This window comes from Crocodylus porosus, unplaced genomic scaffold (assembly GCF_001723895.1).
Source record: "Crocodylus porosus isolate Cpor-Errol unplaced genomic scaffold, CroPor_comp1, whole genome shotgun sequence".
Classification (NCBI taxonomy): domain Eukaryota; kingdom Metazoa; phylum Chordata; order Crocodylia; family Crocodylidae; genus Crocodylus; species Crocodylus porosus.
In genome coordinates, this window is record NW_017728918.1 from 46,580,175 (window position 1) to 46,596,912 (window position 16,738).

Below are 16,738 nucleotides of genomic sequence, written 5' to 3' on the forward strand. Positions count from 1 at the left end.
AGTCGGTAAGAATTCAGACAAGAGCTACAAGAGAGATCTTCCAAGAGGGACTAAGACCCTCAGTCCATTTAATTTATTACAAAGAAGGTTAAGATGTGATTTGATCATAATCTATAGGGCAAAAAAAAAATACAATGGTAGAAGGGCCATTGCTATTGGGCATGTAAACTGAAGTAAGATATAGCCTTTAATGTCCAGCATGTGAAAACTAAAGATTCAATAAGAGTCTATCTACTATATTCCCATGCATCACATGGTTCAAAATGTCAATCATCTTCTTTATAATATAGTATTTAAAAAAATCATTGCCTTTTAAAAAATCTAATGTAACCTAATCAGTATGTATTGCCCAGAAACAGTAACATGGTCATGTTATTGTCATCTGAATGAGTTTCCTAGGCTTGTTTTTCTAGGACAATATTTAACCCGGCAGAGTTGATGGAATCTTTGATGCAATATACAGTTCCCGTGCAAATATTCTGCTTTTAATGTTTTTGCCATTCAGTTTGACAAAGGATATGCCTACAGCATCCGCCATAACTATGGAAAAGAAGGCAAAAGGACTGATTATACACCATTTAGCTGCATGAAGATTATTCTATCCAATCCACCAAGTCAAGGGGATTATCATGGTGAGTGCTTAAAACCAGAAGATTCAGAATATATGGAGGTTCAGTACTTTTGGGAGAGAACTGTTTAGATGGCTGAATTACTAGAAACTAGTTTGTAGCTTATGCCAATCATTGCTGTCAAGTTAGTGCTCTATTACTCTTCTGGTGATTTGTCTTATTACTGAACTATGTCAAGCAAGAAAAATTAATTCAAGAAATTTTCAATCTGCTGTGCCAAACTCTTCACTGTGTTTTCTTCTTTGTGGCTATACTCCTTTCTACTTTGCTTTTTGTTTCAGAAAATACACTAGAGTTACTCATCTTTGCTCGCAAACTGTCAAACCTACTCCAGTGATACTGAATCCATTCAGTTTTCAAGGACAAATCACTGAGTTACAGTATTAGATTTTTAATCTCACAATCATAAAGTAAGAACAGCTGATGAGAGATAAGGGGTTTTGTTTTATATTTTATTGATTAAACTGTTTAGTTGGGAAAGATGTTGAACAAGCTTTGAGACATGAAGTGCTCTTTTTCCCCTATTAAGAATGATTGAGAAATTTTAACTTTACATATTACTGTACATTACACAAGGCTAGATATAGATGCATGAGATTCCTGCTGCAGCTCTTGTACATGTACTTAAGCTTGGTTTATATTACCTGAAGTACTGCTAGCAGCATAGCCAGGACTCTTCTTCCGGATACCATTTGACAGCAAATGACTGCATATAACGTGGTCCTATAAGGCAAAGACTTTAAGGCTGGGGACAAACATTACACACAAGCCAGCATAAGTGATCAGAAACAGGTTTAAACCTGTAACAGAATAGAAGTTCAGCACACAAACTGGTTTGAAAACAGCCAAACCTGGCTGAATGGATGTAGTATCAGACTTAACTGGTTTAGGTCAAACCGATCTATCAAACTTCTGTCCCAGATCCCCTCCTGACTCAAGTTACCTTGTAGTTCCCCAGGATGCTTTGCACACCCCTGCACCCCTCTTTGCAGGGTGGCCCACTAACATGGCTCATGCTCTGCTGCTTCAGCCCAGCACCTAGCTGGCCCCACCCTTGGGCTGTCACAGAAACATCCACATAGCTCCTCTGCCCAACTGCGGCTCCTGGGCTGAGGGTGGGGGGAGGGAGAAGGAGGGCATGGGGTGCCAACATAGCCATGGGGTCCACACAGCCCTGGCTTGGCCAGTATGCTGGTGGGACAGGGCATGGTGGGGAGCCAACAGAGAGCCTTCCCTCAGGATCTGTGCAGCCTGAGCTCAGCCAGCTCAGAGTTGGCTGGGGTGGGCAGGGGATGAAGAGGAGTATGGGGGAAGCCAACACAGATGCTTCCCTCAGGGTCTCTGTTAACTGCCCCCCCTAGCTCTGGGCTGCTTGCTGGCTGAGCCAGGGCTGTGCAGACACCGAGGAATGCATTTGTCTTGGCTCCCCATGTGCACACCATCAGCTTGGGGCTTTGTGCTGGCCCAGCTGGAGCTATGTGGACTCGAGGGAAGTGCCAGGCATCAGACCCTGGAACAGGAAACTCTGGGATGTTGGAGGAACAAGTGTACAGATGTTTGGAGTGTACAGAAGTTTTAGGTAACACTTCAGAAGGAAGTGCTCTAAAGAGTCTCCATTTTTTAGGTTAATTTTTTTAACATTTTGACCATTTTTGAGGCGCTTCTTTATCTGTGTATGTCTATAAATTTGCTGTTTAAAGTATAATAACAGTCTTCGGAGCATTTCAAACAATCTCTCCAGAGCCTCAGTCATCTGTTCAGTTTTGTTCATTTTTAGTGGTGGAATTCATGAAAATAATATTTTTCAAAAAAGAATAAATCCTATCATACTCTTTAATAAAAAGACAATCCTTTTACTTTAGTTTTCTTGACTGTTGGTTGTGTGTCCTGTTGCTTCTTAGGCATAGGTTTTTTGTATTTGACACTACTCTTACATGACACAGTGGTAAGCTGTTTTGACTGCCTATGCTTGTAGTAAGGGACCTAATTAAAACTGTTTTCCACTCAATGAATGAGAATCTTGGCCTGCTTATGTTGTGAGGCTTTATGTAACTCTTCAGCCTGTAGTGTCCTGATAAACCATACTGTGAAGTAGTCATTTAGAGAAAGAGTAAAGCATCTCACACATGGGCAATTAACTTTTTTATTAATAAACTGTTTAAACAATTAAAAGCAGCTTAGTCCATCTCTTGAGTGTATTAATGTGCTAACTCCAGGGTAAAGAGTCTTGTTTGTGAGCTTGCTTGTGTTTTGCTGTCAGGATGCCCATTCCGCCACAGTGATCCTGAGCTGCTGAAGCAGAAGCTCCAGTCCTACAAGATCTCTTCTACTGGGATTAGTCAGGTAAGGGTATTCTGTGTGGACTTCTCAGTAATGAGGCATCAGGCTCTGCCTTTCAGTTTTATTTTGTATCTGTGTAGTAATACCATGTACATCTTAACAGAGTTTATGGGAAATATCTCTTCATGTAAAAGAATTAAGTCAGGATCCTGGCTTTTCTGCTTAAACATTTTTGCTGACAAGGCCGATTCTTTTCACCCAGCTGCTAGGTGGAATCATACCCTTTCCTTCCCTGAATACGTTTATACGCCCATTATTGTTTTTATACTCCAGTGCTGACAATGACACATTTGTTTCAGTAGTGTTTCATACTACTGAAGCACCTTATTAAGTACAGACTATTGAATTGTCTTGCAAAATGCTAAATGCTTCAGTATATTTTTAAAAGGAAGCATTAAAAGTATTGCTTGGAAGCCTGATCTACGCGCAAGTAGTAGATGAAGAAAGAAAAACATTTTGACTCTGGAGAAATAGCATGGTATAGCTGGGCTGGCTGGGTAGGTAAGTGTAAAGGTACACAAGCATTCCTGTGGTTGGAAGAAGCCAAAGGGATTACTGTTTTCATTGAGCTAGTTCAGCAAAGAAATTTTAAAAAAAGTACCTAAGTTGACTAAAACCTATTTTAAGGTTGTTAATCAGCAGACAATGTTTTATTTGTAGTATGTGCTATTCTGTTGTTCATAGATAGCTGAATGAGTACTAAATTTTGAAAGCCCCACTGAGAGTAGCCTTCCTTGGTTACAGCTGTAGAAATAATCAGTACAGATTAAATAGAAAGACCATGTAATAATGAATAAAAAATTATATCCTTACATAAATATTCTTAGCCAGTTGTGGACAGTCCTGAACTGGTTCACTTCTACACAACTTTTTATTTTTGCTAATCTAGGAATTAAACCCTTCAACATTGTTCATCTTAAGCGTGTTACAGCATGAAAAATTTCCTCCTTCAGCTTCTTCCCTTTTTATAGGCTTCATAATTTAATGCTACTTTTAAATTTCCTCACAGCTGATCGCTGTGGTGATTAATTAGAAGCAATTGCATTAGCACTCCTTTGGTGTGTATTGATATGCTTCATCAGAGATTGCTCCTATGTATTTCACCTTGCTGGGGTTGTTTGACCCCAGTACTCTTTCCTGCCATGGCAGGGGGTTGGACTTGATGATCTGCTCAGGTCCCTTCCGACCCTACAAACTATAAAACTATTTGCATGAAGGAACAATGCCTGCAGTTTAGCCTTAGATCAGGTAAGTCCAGGGGGGTTCACTAAGGTTCAGGTAAGTAGGAGTGGGCTTCGCTAAGGTGCTATATTAGAAGCTACTTTAACCACCAGTCTTGGAAGTGTTGTTTTTAATGTTAATATTTTTTACGCATGGATCTTAGGGCCTCTACAAGGAAAGGTACGTATAATCACTGTCATTTAATAGATTGGGAAAGAGAAGTAGAGACAGGTGAAGTGACATGCTTGTGCACTTGAAGGTCAGTGGCAAAAACAGAAGAGTAAAATGATTTTTCCTTTTGAGTAATTTGCACATGCCTCCCCCTGCTTCTGAGATTTCTGGCCAGAATGATGCATCCAAAAACATGTGCCCTAAGATGCTTTATACTTTACGTTGGAGGTGTAAATAGTCTGGTAGTCAGACCTCAGTTCATTTCACCCATTCGTGACTTGAGATGGAGCTGCTCACAGTTTAATTTCAGCCCCTCAAAAACCCTTTGCTTTACCTCTCAGCATCGTAGCTCATTGTCTTGGAAAATCAGAGTGCTTAGTTTTAGTAAATCATAGCTTTGCCTCTCGCTAACCTCTTAATTCTGTTAAGTCTCCTGTATCCAGAAAGGCCTCCTCATAGCTTCCTGATTTCAAACAGTGTCCCTCCTGTGAGCGGGCAAAATAATAGACAGTTGCTGTATCTGTTATTCAGATACAGCAACTGTTTCAGTTTCAGGAAAATGTTTAATCTAAAAGCCATTTTTCTCTCAAAGCCGACTTTTAGACTACTGATTTACCTCCAGAGTAAGTCTATGGGGTTGTCATCAGACCAGCATCCCAGTACCCCCCTGGATATGCCTGGAATGCAAGTGCAAATCATCTAGATCACCTACTGTGCAGGATGCATGAAACCACATTATGATGAAAAGAAATAATTTTTGTATGAGATGGAGGATAGAAGGATATCTAAGAGCAGATTTCCTACATAAGAAAATATTTGCGCCTGCCTCATACTGCTTCTGAGACTTTGGGGATCTGGGCACTTCCAGAGAGGAAGCACTAATGTAGACACTCCTAATTCTTAGCCTTGATTATGCTGTGAGCCATGTTCATGTGAATAGAAGAAATGAAGGCTGCGGAAAGGCTGACTGTTTGCCCTTTTCTGTGGTCATGACCTAGATACACATATTATGCATGCAAAGTAGCCTGCTCTGGTGGGAAAAACTGCCCAGCCCTCTGTGAGGTACTGAAACACCTAATTGGCCAGAGGTGTAATAAACATTGTGTTGTGTGTATCTGTTGCTTAATGGATTTGAGTGAGACTGCGTGGGTATACAGAACAGGAACTTATACGATCCCGGTGAGTTGTTGGAGGCTTCCCTGAAGCTAGTGTTCCTCTACCTCAACATTTATTTGAATTTTGTAAGGTATTACCCACCCTGCGCCTGAGGTTCTGAGCGCCCATGAGGGGAAGAGCAGAAATCCTCAGTATAGTGAATTGTAACAGGCTGGTGTGGTCTATAGACCTTAGTATCTGCAGCGTTTGTAATTTGTTCTCCTGTTTGTAATACATCCCTATGTATGTTTTCTGTTTGTACATTTATATTGGTTAAAGTTATTTATTAATACACTTTCTTAATTCAATTTTTTTGTGTCTGCGTTCTGATAGTGTGAGATGGGGCTGGGCTGTAAGCTAATATCTGACCAATTGAATCCTTAAATCCACCAAACTACAGAGATGATATTTCATGAAGCTCCCCTGAGGTTTTGAGGAGAACTAACAACCCGGAGGGCCCTGTGGTTGTTAAATAGAGACCCTCAGGGTCTTCACTAAGGCAGGTTATTAAGGCAGCATCAATGCCTATGGCATCTCAAGCTGTTGTTTCATCCCAGAGCTCAATTCTATTGATGTCTCCTCCATCCTACCAGTATGATACCACCATCTTCTGATACCAATAGAAACCCAGAGAACAATAGCAACTCTACACTTCTTTGCCATTGACCATCCTGAAGTACCAATAAGCCTTCTGATGTACTTCGTTAGTGCTGGATGATAGCTATGGTGTGGAGGATTTAGAAGACTCTCTGAGTACTCCCTCCACCTTTGTTCAGTTTGCTATCTGGTGTTAAGAGGATCATCTTTATTTAGGTACTAGGAAGGTCATCACCTATCACAGGTTATGATTTTCAGTGCTGACTATACAAGGGTCCTAATCACTGATGCCAACATGGCTGTATTAGGATTTATAGACCCCTTAAGGGAGAGGGATCTTTTTTGACAGGCCCTCTAATTTTGTGACCAGTGGTTTCTGTACCTAGAATGATTTTACCAGTTTGTTCCCAGAATATGATCACTTGGCTGAAACTTTGCTCCCACCTTGAGACTTGGGGAGGACTTATCCTAATTTGTCTTCAGACAAGGTAATGATTTTCATCAACAACTGGATGATATCAAGAGGTTCTGAGATGTCTGGGGAAGAGTAGTGGCAATTCAGCAAATTCCTAATGAAGAGATCCCTACCACTGGAATGATTAAACTTTCTTTCCAAATTTTCTTTTGGAAACTATCTGGCCCATTCCATATCACCACAGAACGGTGATTTTTGTGGAAATAAAGTTTGTTACTTTATCCAGATTTACTCAGTGTCTGCCAGCACTGCAGTTACTTTCTTCGTAAGAATTTTCTACAACTCAGAGCATTCAAAACAGATGTCCAGGGAAAAGTATACTGAAATTTCATTTTTCTTGAGTTATGTTACTAAAACTCTGAATACCATATACCAAATACTACCCTCGGAACAATCAAGTTTCTTAAGAGTAAGATTTTTACCAAAAATATCAGGATACCTCTGAGCAGACCCAAATGTCAAGTGGGGTAGGGATTTGCTATACACCTAAAACTGATCCTGCAAATGACCTTGTGTCACAGAATGTCTCCAGCGGTGTTCTTGCTCAGGTGCACTGTGGCCTTGTTTAGTCTTGGAGAGTGCCCTTGATGCCAGCCCAAGCATAGCTTCTAGAGTGGGGGGAAGGGGCTGGCTCTTAAACACTGAGACACCCTGGCCTGTTGGTCCCCAACCCTCTGTGGCCCTGAATCAAGGACTCAGCTTTCATTTCAGCTCCTGAGACATGGACTTTATCTTTTGTTGAGGAAAACAAGTGCAACCTACAGCTCCAAGCAGCAAAACGGACTGCTTCTTTTAAATAAAGGCATTTGTTGGGTCTAAGACCACTCAGGTTTTCTGCCTCCCTTCAAAGGGTTAAACAGTCCCTCTATCCTCTGTTCAGTCTGTGCAGGTATGAGCACCCCAAAGCTACTCAGCTGTTCCCTTTCTAGTCTGTTCAGCTTCTGAGCCCTAAAAGCTGTCCCACTAGGCTGTCTTAGGACCCCTCTCCTCACAAGATCACCTTGCCTTCCTTATCCATTGTCTTCCTTATTTCATTCAGCTTCCAAGGCTGGTCCATTTTCCACTAGGAGGTCCAGTTTAGCCCTTTTGACTCCTTCTGGGTCGTCCTTTGAACCAACAGCATCATGCTGTTTACTGTATCTGTCAGTGAAGAGGATGTTTCCTCTTGCCACCAGTAGTTCAGCAGTGAAGTTAGAGAGTATTTGGGCAGCCATGGTGAAACTCCTCATTTTGTGGCTTTTCATGCAGGTAAGATGTGTCTGAGAAGACCTCTCATATTCCTCTTGACGATTATGGAGTACACATATTTACCTTCTTGTGTTTTTCATATGCATTAAGGGCTCAATATAAATTCTGCTATGCTCTTTGGCTTGTGAAGGTCAAAGCTATTAGTTTCTCTCTTAGGTTTTTTTTGGCCACAGGGGATGGAGTGATGGGCAAAATTATATAAAGCCAGGATCAAAATCCTAGTGGATTTTACATTGTGTAAGCACATTTTAGGCATGTAGGCTTACCTACAACTCTTACGGTAGAAATATATTTTGCCAAATGAAGTGGATCAACTGTGCCAAGATGCATCTCAGCACAGCTGATCTGCTGCATTGGGTGAAAGCTATCACCTGGAGATCCTGAGGATGTGTCTTGGTAAGCAGGGAAACACCAACTTTTCCTGCTTATTGAGGTGTGCCCCAGAGATGCCAGGGGTGCATCTCTGTAAGTGGGGAAAGCTGGGTATGTGCTTCTGGGGCTTGAGGGGCCCAGTCTTGCATAGGAATTCAGGAAGTAGCTGCCTGGTGTAGCTGGAGGGTGCAGGCAGCTTCAAGTTACTGCCATTTTCCTGCCATAAAGTAAATAGACATCTGACCCTAAATACCTGCACAAATGATGCCAGTATGTCATCAGTTACTGGCATTCAGACAAATCAAGGAATATTCAATACTCCATCTTTGCAGAAAACCTACAAAAATATTGCTTTTCCTTTGGGATTGATCATTTGAAATTAGGATTTCTTGCAGACTGGCAGAGATTTAAAAAAAACCCTTTCTGATATAAAACTGTGCAGAGGGAAGCCTTTACCCTTTTTTATGACGTGGTCATTAAATACATTTACAACTTGCTGTAATTTGCTTTCATCAAGCCTAATCCAAATATTTATAGGTTTATGATTCAAAACTTTGTTGTTTAATTATATAGTGCCATAAATGTGTAGAGATAATTTTATAAGAAACATTTTTATATATGCTGACTTAGGATCTTATACTCTGTGGTTTGTAGCACTCTAGGTTTGTCAGAATGGTACATTCTCCCTGTCTGTTCTAATTAGGGATCTTGGTTTTCTCTGTTTAAAAATCACAAATTTTCTAACTGAAACACCCCAAATTTGCATTTTTTCCATGATTAAAGTGAAACATCAATATATATAGTTATCAGTTGAACACAGTGTTTTATTGTATTTATAATTTTAAAGGAATCTGGAAGCTTACCAGTGCCTCAATCATTATAATAAAATAAATTCTAAGTACTTTATATTTTGGAGTTTGATTTTGTTTGATTATAGAAAATCAGAGCTCCCTCTGCTCCCCTCATTTACCAGAACCTGGGTCCAGCTGTGGCTGTCCACCCTCCTGCTTTGTGGCACTGAGGAGCCCTGGTATGCCAATGCCTTGTCCATGCTGTTGCTCCTCACTCCCAACTCGCAGCACCCCCCAACTCTGCCAGTGCCCCGCCCCTCACACCTGGCTTACAGCCCCCTCCCCCAAGCCCTGCTGGTGCCTCTCAGTCCTGACCCCAGCCCCCTGGCCCTGCCACTTTCCCTCATTCCTGGCTGCAATGCCTTGGCCCTGCTAGTGCCCTTCAACCCTTGGCTCCCATCCTCCCAGGCCATGCTAGTGCCCCTCATTCCTAACCCGCAGCTGGCCACCCTCCCAGACCTGCTAGTGCCCCTCACTCATGACCTGCAGCCGCCTGCCCTCCCCGCCCAGCCCTACTAGAGGAGTCCCCCAGCTGCCAGGGTTATGGGACCAGGGCCAGGGCCTTCGGTGCCTGAGCCCTGACTGCTGCCCATGGGAGGTGGAGGCTGCTGCAGCCAGAGTGGATCATGGAGCCTGGCTCTCCCTCCCCCCATGGGTGGCATGGCCAAAGCAGAGCCTGTAGAGGGGCGGAGGGTGAATTTGGGCTGGCCACTGCAGGCTCAGGGCTCCCTGCCCTGCTATCCTCCTTGTGGGGCCTTGATGGCAGAGTGGGGTGAGGAGGCCAAGTGCCAGGAGTCCCAAGCTGGCTATGCCGCTGTAGTGAGGTGCCCCCTGCCCTCCCGGCAGCATCAGTGGCAGCAACATGGAGTTATTTCTCTGCTACTGCTGGGCAGGCAAGGGGGCACCTCACCATGGTGGTGCAGCTGGTATGAGGCTCCCAGCAGCAGCACCCAGCCTCCCTATCCCACTCTGCCATGGAGGCCCCAGGACTGCAGGTGGGGAGCCCTGAGCCCTCAGAGGGCATTCACATGTTCCTGCCTCAGCTGCCCTCCGTTGTTTCCTCCCTCCTTCACCATGGGGTCCTCAATCTATCCCCATAAACTTACATGGAGGGAACTGCAGGAGCTCCTCTCCACGCTGCCTGGCTGCCACATGCCTGTGTATGTGCACACATAGACATGGTGCCCCCTACTTCCAATCGCCCTCGTCCTACTCCCCAAGCCCTTACTGCTATTTCCTGCATTTTTCTCCTTACAAGGGAAAAATCTGTGTTTTCCTCCTCAAAAGTGAAAAATCTGCAGTTTTCCATGGCAAACAAAGTCCAGATCCCTGGTTATAATTTTCCCTTTTCCTTAATCAGATCCTTTATTAATTTAGTAATGCAAAAATTGGGATCAGCTCTTGGTGGGAGATGCACAAGTGCCAGCCCATTGCTCCCCTAAGAACGAAGAGCCCCAGCAGATACCTCTGACCCCCAGCACAGAGCCCAGAGGTGAGTGAGACCTGTGGTGGGTGGCAGTAGGTAGTGGGGGCAGGTGAGCAGACCCGAGTCAGGTCCCCCTCCCTCCTAGCTCTGTTAGCCGAGCCCAGGGAGCCATGCAAACAGGCATATTCTGGGCCTGGTGTGAGTTAGTGTGGGAGTTTGTGCAGGAGGGTGTGTGGAGAGGCCATAAGCAGCATTCTCAGCCCTGAGTTGCCCCCCAGCAGAGACACACAGCTCCAGGTACAGGTGAGCAGACTGCAAGTCATCAAGGAACTTGAGGTGAATATTGACACTTACTGTCAGGCCCTACACCTGGAGAAGGAGGCCACAGAGACCAGGTGGAAGAGTCGGTTTGAGCTAGATGCCCCAGCCGACGGCGCATGGAAATTGGTCACATCAGGCGCAAAGCCGGGATGTGCATCAGCTGCTCCACCAATAGCCCTGCACAACAACTATGCAGCCCTTGTACCATTGACGGATGAGGCGTCTGCATCCTCTGCACCAAAGACAGGACAGGAACAGCTGCCCCCACCAAGGAAGCAACAAAGAGTGATTGCTGTGGGAGATTCCTTGCTGCAGGGAACAGAAGGTGCCATTTGTCACTTGAGAGGTTTGCTGCCTCCCTGGAGACAGGATCCGAGATGTAATGGTGAGGATCCCAAAGCTGGTCCGTCCTATGGACCAATACCCCATGCTCCTTAGCCACCTGGGCACCAATGACATGACAAGAAACAACGCCGGGAGAATCATGAGAGACTACAATTCAGTGGCGAAGCTCAAGGAACTAGGAGCACAAATAGTTTTCTCCTCAGTCCTCCCAGTTAGAGGCCATGGTCATCAGAGGGAGGAGTGCATTGAGGAAGTCAACTGAAGGCTTTAGAGATGATGTTGCCATGTTCATTTTGGATTCCTCAACCTTGGCATGCAGTTCAACAGCACTGGTCTACATGTTAGAGACGTTATTCATCTCATGGGCAGTGGGAAGAAGCTCTTCTCTCTGAGAATTGCCGACTTGCTGAGGAGGGCTTTAAACTGGACATGTCTGGGGGAGAGAGGGTAGATTCCACTGCTGTACATAAATCCCCTGGCCAAGATGACCCCATGGAGGACTTTCAAATAAGGGACATCTGGATGAATATCCATGCCCTGAGGCACTTGAAGTGGGACAATAAACCTGGGGCAACTAGGGAGGAACTTGGGTGTCTTTATGGGAATGCCAGAAGCATAGGCAACAAACAGGATGAACTGGCACTCCTGGATGATGAGGAGTTTGACCTCATTGGGCTGATGGAGACCTGGTGGGATGATACATATGACTGGGCAGTGGACATTGAGGGCTATAGGCTCTATAGGAAGGATCGGTTGGGAAGAAGGGTGGAGGTGTGGACCTCTATGTGAAAGAGTGGTACCCCTCCCTGCAGGTCACGTTAGATTGTAGGGAGAGGTCCCTTGAGACCCTCTGGGTCAAAAATACAGGGGGGCTCAGGAGAGGGGGACCTGATGGTAGGAATCTACTAGAGGCCTCCTTACCAAGAAGGGAGAGTGATCAGGCATTCTCCGGGGAACTGACTGAGGCAGCCAGCACTAAAGACCTGATTGTCATGGGTGACTTCAACTACCCTGTTGGGAAGACCATTCAGCCAGTTCCAGCAGATCAATCAACTTCCTAGCAGCTATTGATGACCTGTTCTTGACGCAGCCTGTGGAAGGACCGACTAGGGGTAAAGCCACTCTGGATTTAGTGCTGACCAAAGGGTAGGTCACCTAAAGATTGGAGGTACTTGGGTAACCACGACCTGATTAGATTCACCATCCACCAAAAGGCTGGGAATTCGGTCAGTAGAACAGAAGTCCTGGACAGGGGCAGGCTGGTAAACTCGGGAGTCTAGCTAGAAAGGCCCTCCATGAGCAGCAGCTGGACGATTTGGGAGTTCAGGATTTGTGGAGCTTCCTTAAGGGGGCAGTTCTCAGTGCTCAAAAAGAGGCCATCCCTACACGGTCAAAAAATAGGAAACAGACTAGGAGACCCCCTTGGCTCAACAGGGATATCAGGGAACTTTTGAAAAACAAAGAAAGGAGCACATAAGCAATGGAAAAATGGTTCAGCATCTAGAGAGGAGTACAGTCATATGGCCAGGGTCTGCAGGTATGTGATGCAGAAAGCCAGGGCAAGCATGGAGATCAAGCTGGCAACCAAAATAAAGGACAACAAAAAGTCCTTCCATAGGTACATAGGAAGCAAGAAAAAAATCAAGCTCCACTGTGGGACCCCTATGGAATTCAGCGGAGGGAGGGGGGCAGCCCACAGTTGATCCCTGTGAAATGGCAGAGCTGCTAAATACTTCTTCATGTTGGTATTCCTGAAATCAGATGGGAGCTGTTCACCTGTCCAGAGGCCCAGGGAATATGGGGAAGACAACAGTCCACATGAAATCAGTCCCGAACAGGTAAGGGTACTCTTAGAGAACATTTGGACAAGTTTAAGTCTGCTGGGCCAGATGACTTGCATCCAAGAGTCCTGAAAGAACTGGCTGAGCTCATAGCAGGGCCTTTGGCAAAGCTGCTCGAAGAGTCATGGAACTTGGGATGTGGAACGTGGTCCTGAACAACTGGAAGAGGGACCCGTTTTTAAGAAAAGGAAGAGGGATGACCCTGCGAATTACAGACTGGTCAGTCTAATGTTGGTCTTCGGAAAAGTCTTTGAAAAAATTGTCAAGGAGGCCATCAACCACAAGCTTGTAACTGGTGGGGTATTGAGAAACAACCTCGGCTTTGTCGAGGGTAGGTCATGCCTAACAAATCTTGCGTCCTTTTATGACAGGATAACTAACCAGCTGGACAACGGACATGAGGTCATCATCATTTACCTAGACTTCACCAAGGCCTTTGATACAATCTCCCATGAGGTCCTTTCAGTTAAGCTGGAAGGCACTGGTCTACACCAGTCTACAGTGAGGTGGGTTGGCAATTGGCTCAGAGGCCAATCCCCGAGAGCTGTAATAGATGGGATGGCCTGATCCTGGAGGGCTGTCTCCAGTGGTGTCCCCCAGGGATCACTGGTTGGGCCTGCGCTCTTTAACGTCTCTGTTAATGACTTGGGTGAATGGGTGGAAAGCACAACGATTAAGTTTGCATATGACACTAAGTTGTGGGAAAATGCAGTCATATCTGAGGACAGGGTGAGGATCCAGGATGACCTCAACAGACTGGTCGTATGGGTTGAACACAATCAGATGAGGTTCATTAGGGACAAGTGGCGGGTAGAAAGAACCTTCACGACAACTATATGATGGGGGTGACAATTGACCAGAAGATAAATATGAGCCAATGGTGCGATGAAGTCACCAGCAGGGCAAATAAAACTCTGGCGTGTATCAGCTGATGTGTTGTGAACAGATCCAGAGAGTTGCTCCTTCCTCTCTATTCGGCATTGGTGATGCAATGGTTGAAGTACTGTGTCCGGTTCTGGACACCGCACTTCAGGAAGGATGTGGATAAACTCAAAAGGGTACAGAGAAGGGCCACCTGTATGATTAGGGGCCTGGAGGATTGGCCGTATGAGGCCGTATGAGAGACTCCAAGAACTGGGTGCGTTCAGTCTGATAAAGAGAAGACTGAGAGGTGACTTGATAGCCACCCTACAAGTATGTCAAGGGTGAACACCAAGATCGATGGGTGAAGCTCTTCAGAAAGGCATTCTCAGGGAGGATGAAGACCAACAGGCTAATTGAGGAAAAATTGAGGTTGGACATTAGGAAAAACTTTTTATCCGTAAGGGTATCTGAATCTGGAACACTCCCAGCAGAGGTGGTGCAGTCACCATCCTTAGAGGCATTCAGGAGGAGGCTGGACAAGCACCTTGTTGAGCTCGTTTGAGCCCAATAACCTCCTGCCTTACAGGTCCCTTCTGGTACTTTTGATTCGATGATTCTATGAAGTAAAGTTTTTTAGTCAGTCCTACAAGGGCATAGAGAAGTTAGCACTGGATCTATTCAGTTCCTTTTTTCTTCCTCATTTTCAAACTCTGTAGATAAAACATTAGAACCAGATTGTAAGGGGTAAAATGATTTGCAAGAATCCGCATTCACCCCCTCCACTTTGCTTGGTGTTATATAACTGTAGTCCTTGGGAACCACAGAGATGGTTTATTCCTGCAGCATCTTACCTCACCAGGACTTGGATGCCAAAACAAAGGTGGGAGGAGATGAGACACTTTGTACTGTCCCCTCTGTTCACCAGTCCAGCCAGGGCAATTTACTTTGTCCTGAAAACAGGAGCTTTTTACAACCTGTGCTGTCTGAGATGCAGCCTGTTAAGTGCTCTTCCTGGAGTGATACATTTCCATAACTAAAAAGGAGAAATTTCTTTCAGTCCTCACCTAGTTGTCGGCTTGCTACCTGCCCTGAAGCTTATGTAATTAAAACCTGACATTTGTTCTGAGTATTCCATTATGTGACTTACATTATGTTCATCTCTTGAATAGGTCAGGCTATTGCTATATCTTTAAAGGAGGACTTGTTCCTATAATCTTTTGAAAAAGAAAATGTTGAGAGTTATTACTTTAGGAAAAGACTGGGGGGAAACGTACATCTTATAGATTTTTGTGTAGTATTCAAAATTATGTTGTAATGTACTAAAAATATGTGTTAATTTTTTTGGGAAGTCTCATTATAAAATGTTTTGGAAAGTACATATTTTTCAAAAACAACAGTTTTTTAACATCTAGTAACCATTTACAGAACAATCTTAATTCAAAGGTATGCTTAAGTAGATTCCGTTTAAGGTATTCAATTACAGTGCTTCAAATTTCAGAGGAATTTGCAGTGCTGCAAAACATGGCTAGAATGGAAACATAAGAGCATTCCAACTCTGGCTAGAGAGTAACAAGTCACCTCAAGAGTAACAAGTCACCGCAAAGGTGAGCTCTCTAACCCGGAGGTGATAGGGAGCTGCTCGTTCACCTTCTGCACCCCACCACTTCTACTGCCACATGTAGGTGTCCACTGGAGGTAGATGTGCTGCTTCTGCCTCCTGCCCCCTGTATAGTTTGCATAGCCTGTGCACAAGATGGAGGGGAGAATGGCCACTTCCTGTGCATAACTCCAGGTCATCCAAGAACTGTTTATGGAGAATGTTAATGTTGGATTGAGGCAAGTGATCAAATCTTTTATGCATTTGACATGGCTAGCCATGGTACATTTCCAGGGTATCCTTCTATAGTAAAAATAAATAGATATCCTACTCTTTCATATTTACTTCTCTCAGCATTCCTTGTGAGTATTAATATTATTTTAGAGTTGTCTTAGACTATTTGCTGAGAGTTTTTGTTTGTTTAAAACTAATAGCTGCTATAGCACAGTATTAATACTTTTACTTTCCTTCTGAAGAATTTTTCCATTTTGGCTTCAAATAATTCTGAGACTGGTTTTGTAAATTGTGATGGTAATGGTGTTCATGTCAGTAAAATTCTACTCTGACACTCAGAAGGCATGAATATAGTACCTATCTTGGACAGAGAGTCCCTGCATTTGTCAATATGCAGCAGAGTGGAAAAATTAAGTAAATTAGTTTGTTATTAACTTACAAGTAAATTAACTTGTAAGAATGGAGATTCCACAACTTCTTGGGTTGCCTGTTCTAGTGCTTTACTACCCTCTTAGTGAAACTCTAAACTTCCCTTCCTGCAACTTGAAACCATTGCTCCTTGTTCTGTTATCTGCCACCACTGAGAACAGTCTAGTAGGGGTGTGTGAAGCGGGCCATATTCGATTCTGACTCGGATTTGGTCCAGTTTGGGGGACAGTGATTTGATTTGCTGATTCAAATCACTGTCCCAATTCAGTTCAGCTGAATCCAAATCTGAAGATTCGATTCTGATTCAGAGAATCAGAAATTTGGCGATTAAAAACATATAAAGCTGTGTCTATGTCCGAATCATTGAATCTCTCTGAATCGGATTGGAGGCTTCCTGTTCGATTCAGAGAGATTAATGGGTCTCCTGATTTGATTCAGATTCAGAGATTCAGCTGCCAAATCGGCCCAAATCTCCTCCTTTGAATCGACTCAGTGACTGAAGCTTTGCACAGCCCTACCATCTAGTTTCATCCGCTTTGGAACCACCCTTCAGGTAGTTGAAGTCTGCTATTAAATCCCCTCTGTTTTCTCTTCTCCAGACTAAATAAGCCCAGTTCTCTCA

The 16,738-nt window shown here is 44.2% G+C and overlaps 1 protein-coding gene across 1 annotated transcript in view; it reads left to right on the forward strand.

Moving 5' to 3' along the window:
- The window catches only part of PRIM2 (primase (DNA) subunit 2), a gene marked incomplete at its 5' end in the record, with an annotated part of 238,709 nt that overhangs the window by 185,806 nt on the left and 36,165 nt on the right, over nucleotides 1-16,738 (forward strand). Inside the window, 2 exons of the mRNA XM_019538153.1 lie at nucleotides 506-632; nucleotides 2,890-2,972. Coding sequence (XP_019393698.1) covers nucleotides 506-632; nucleotides 2,890-2,972 — 210 coding nt within the window. The remainder of the gene's footprint in view (nucleotides 1-505; nucleotides 633-2,889; nucleotides 2,973-16,738) is intronic.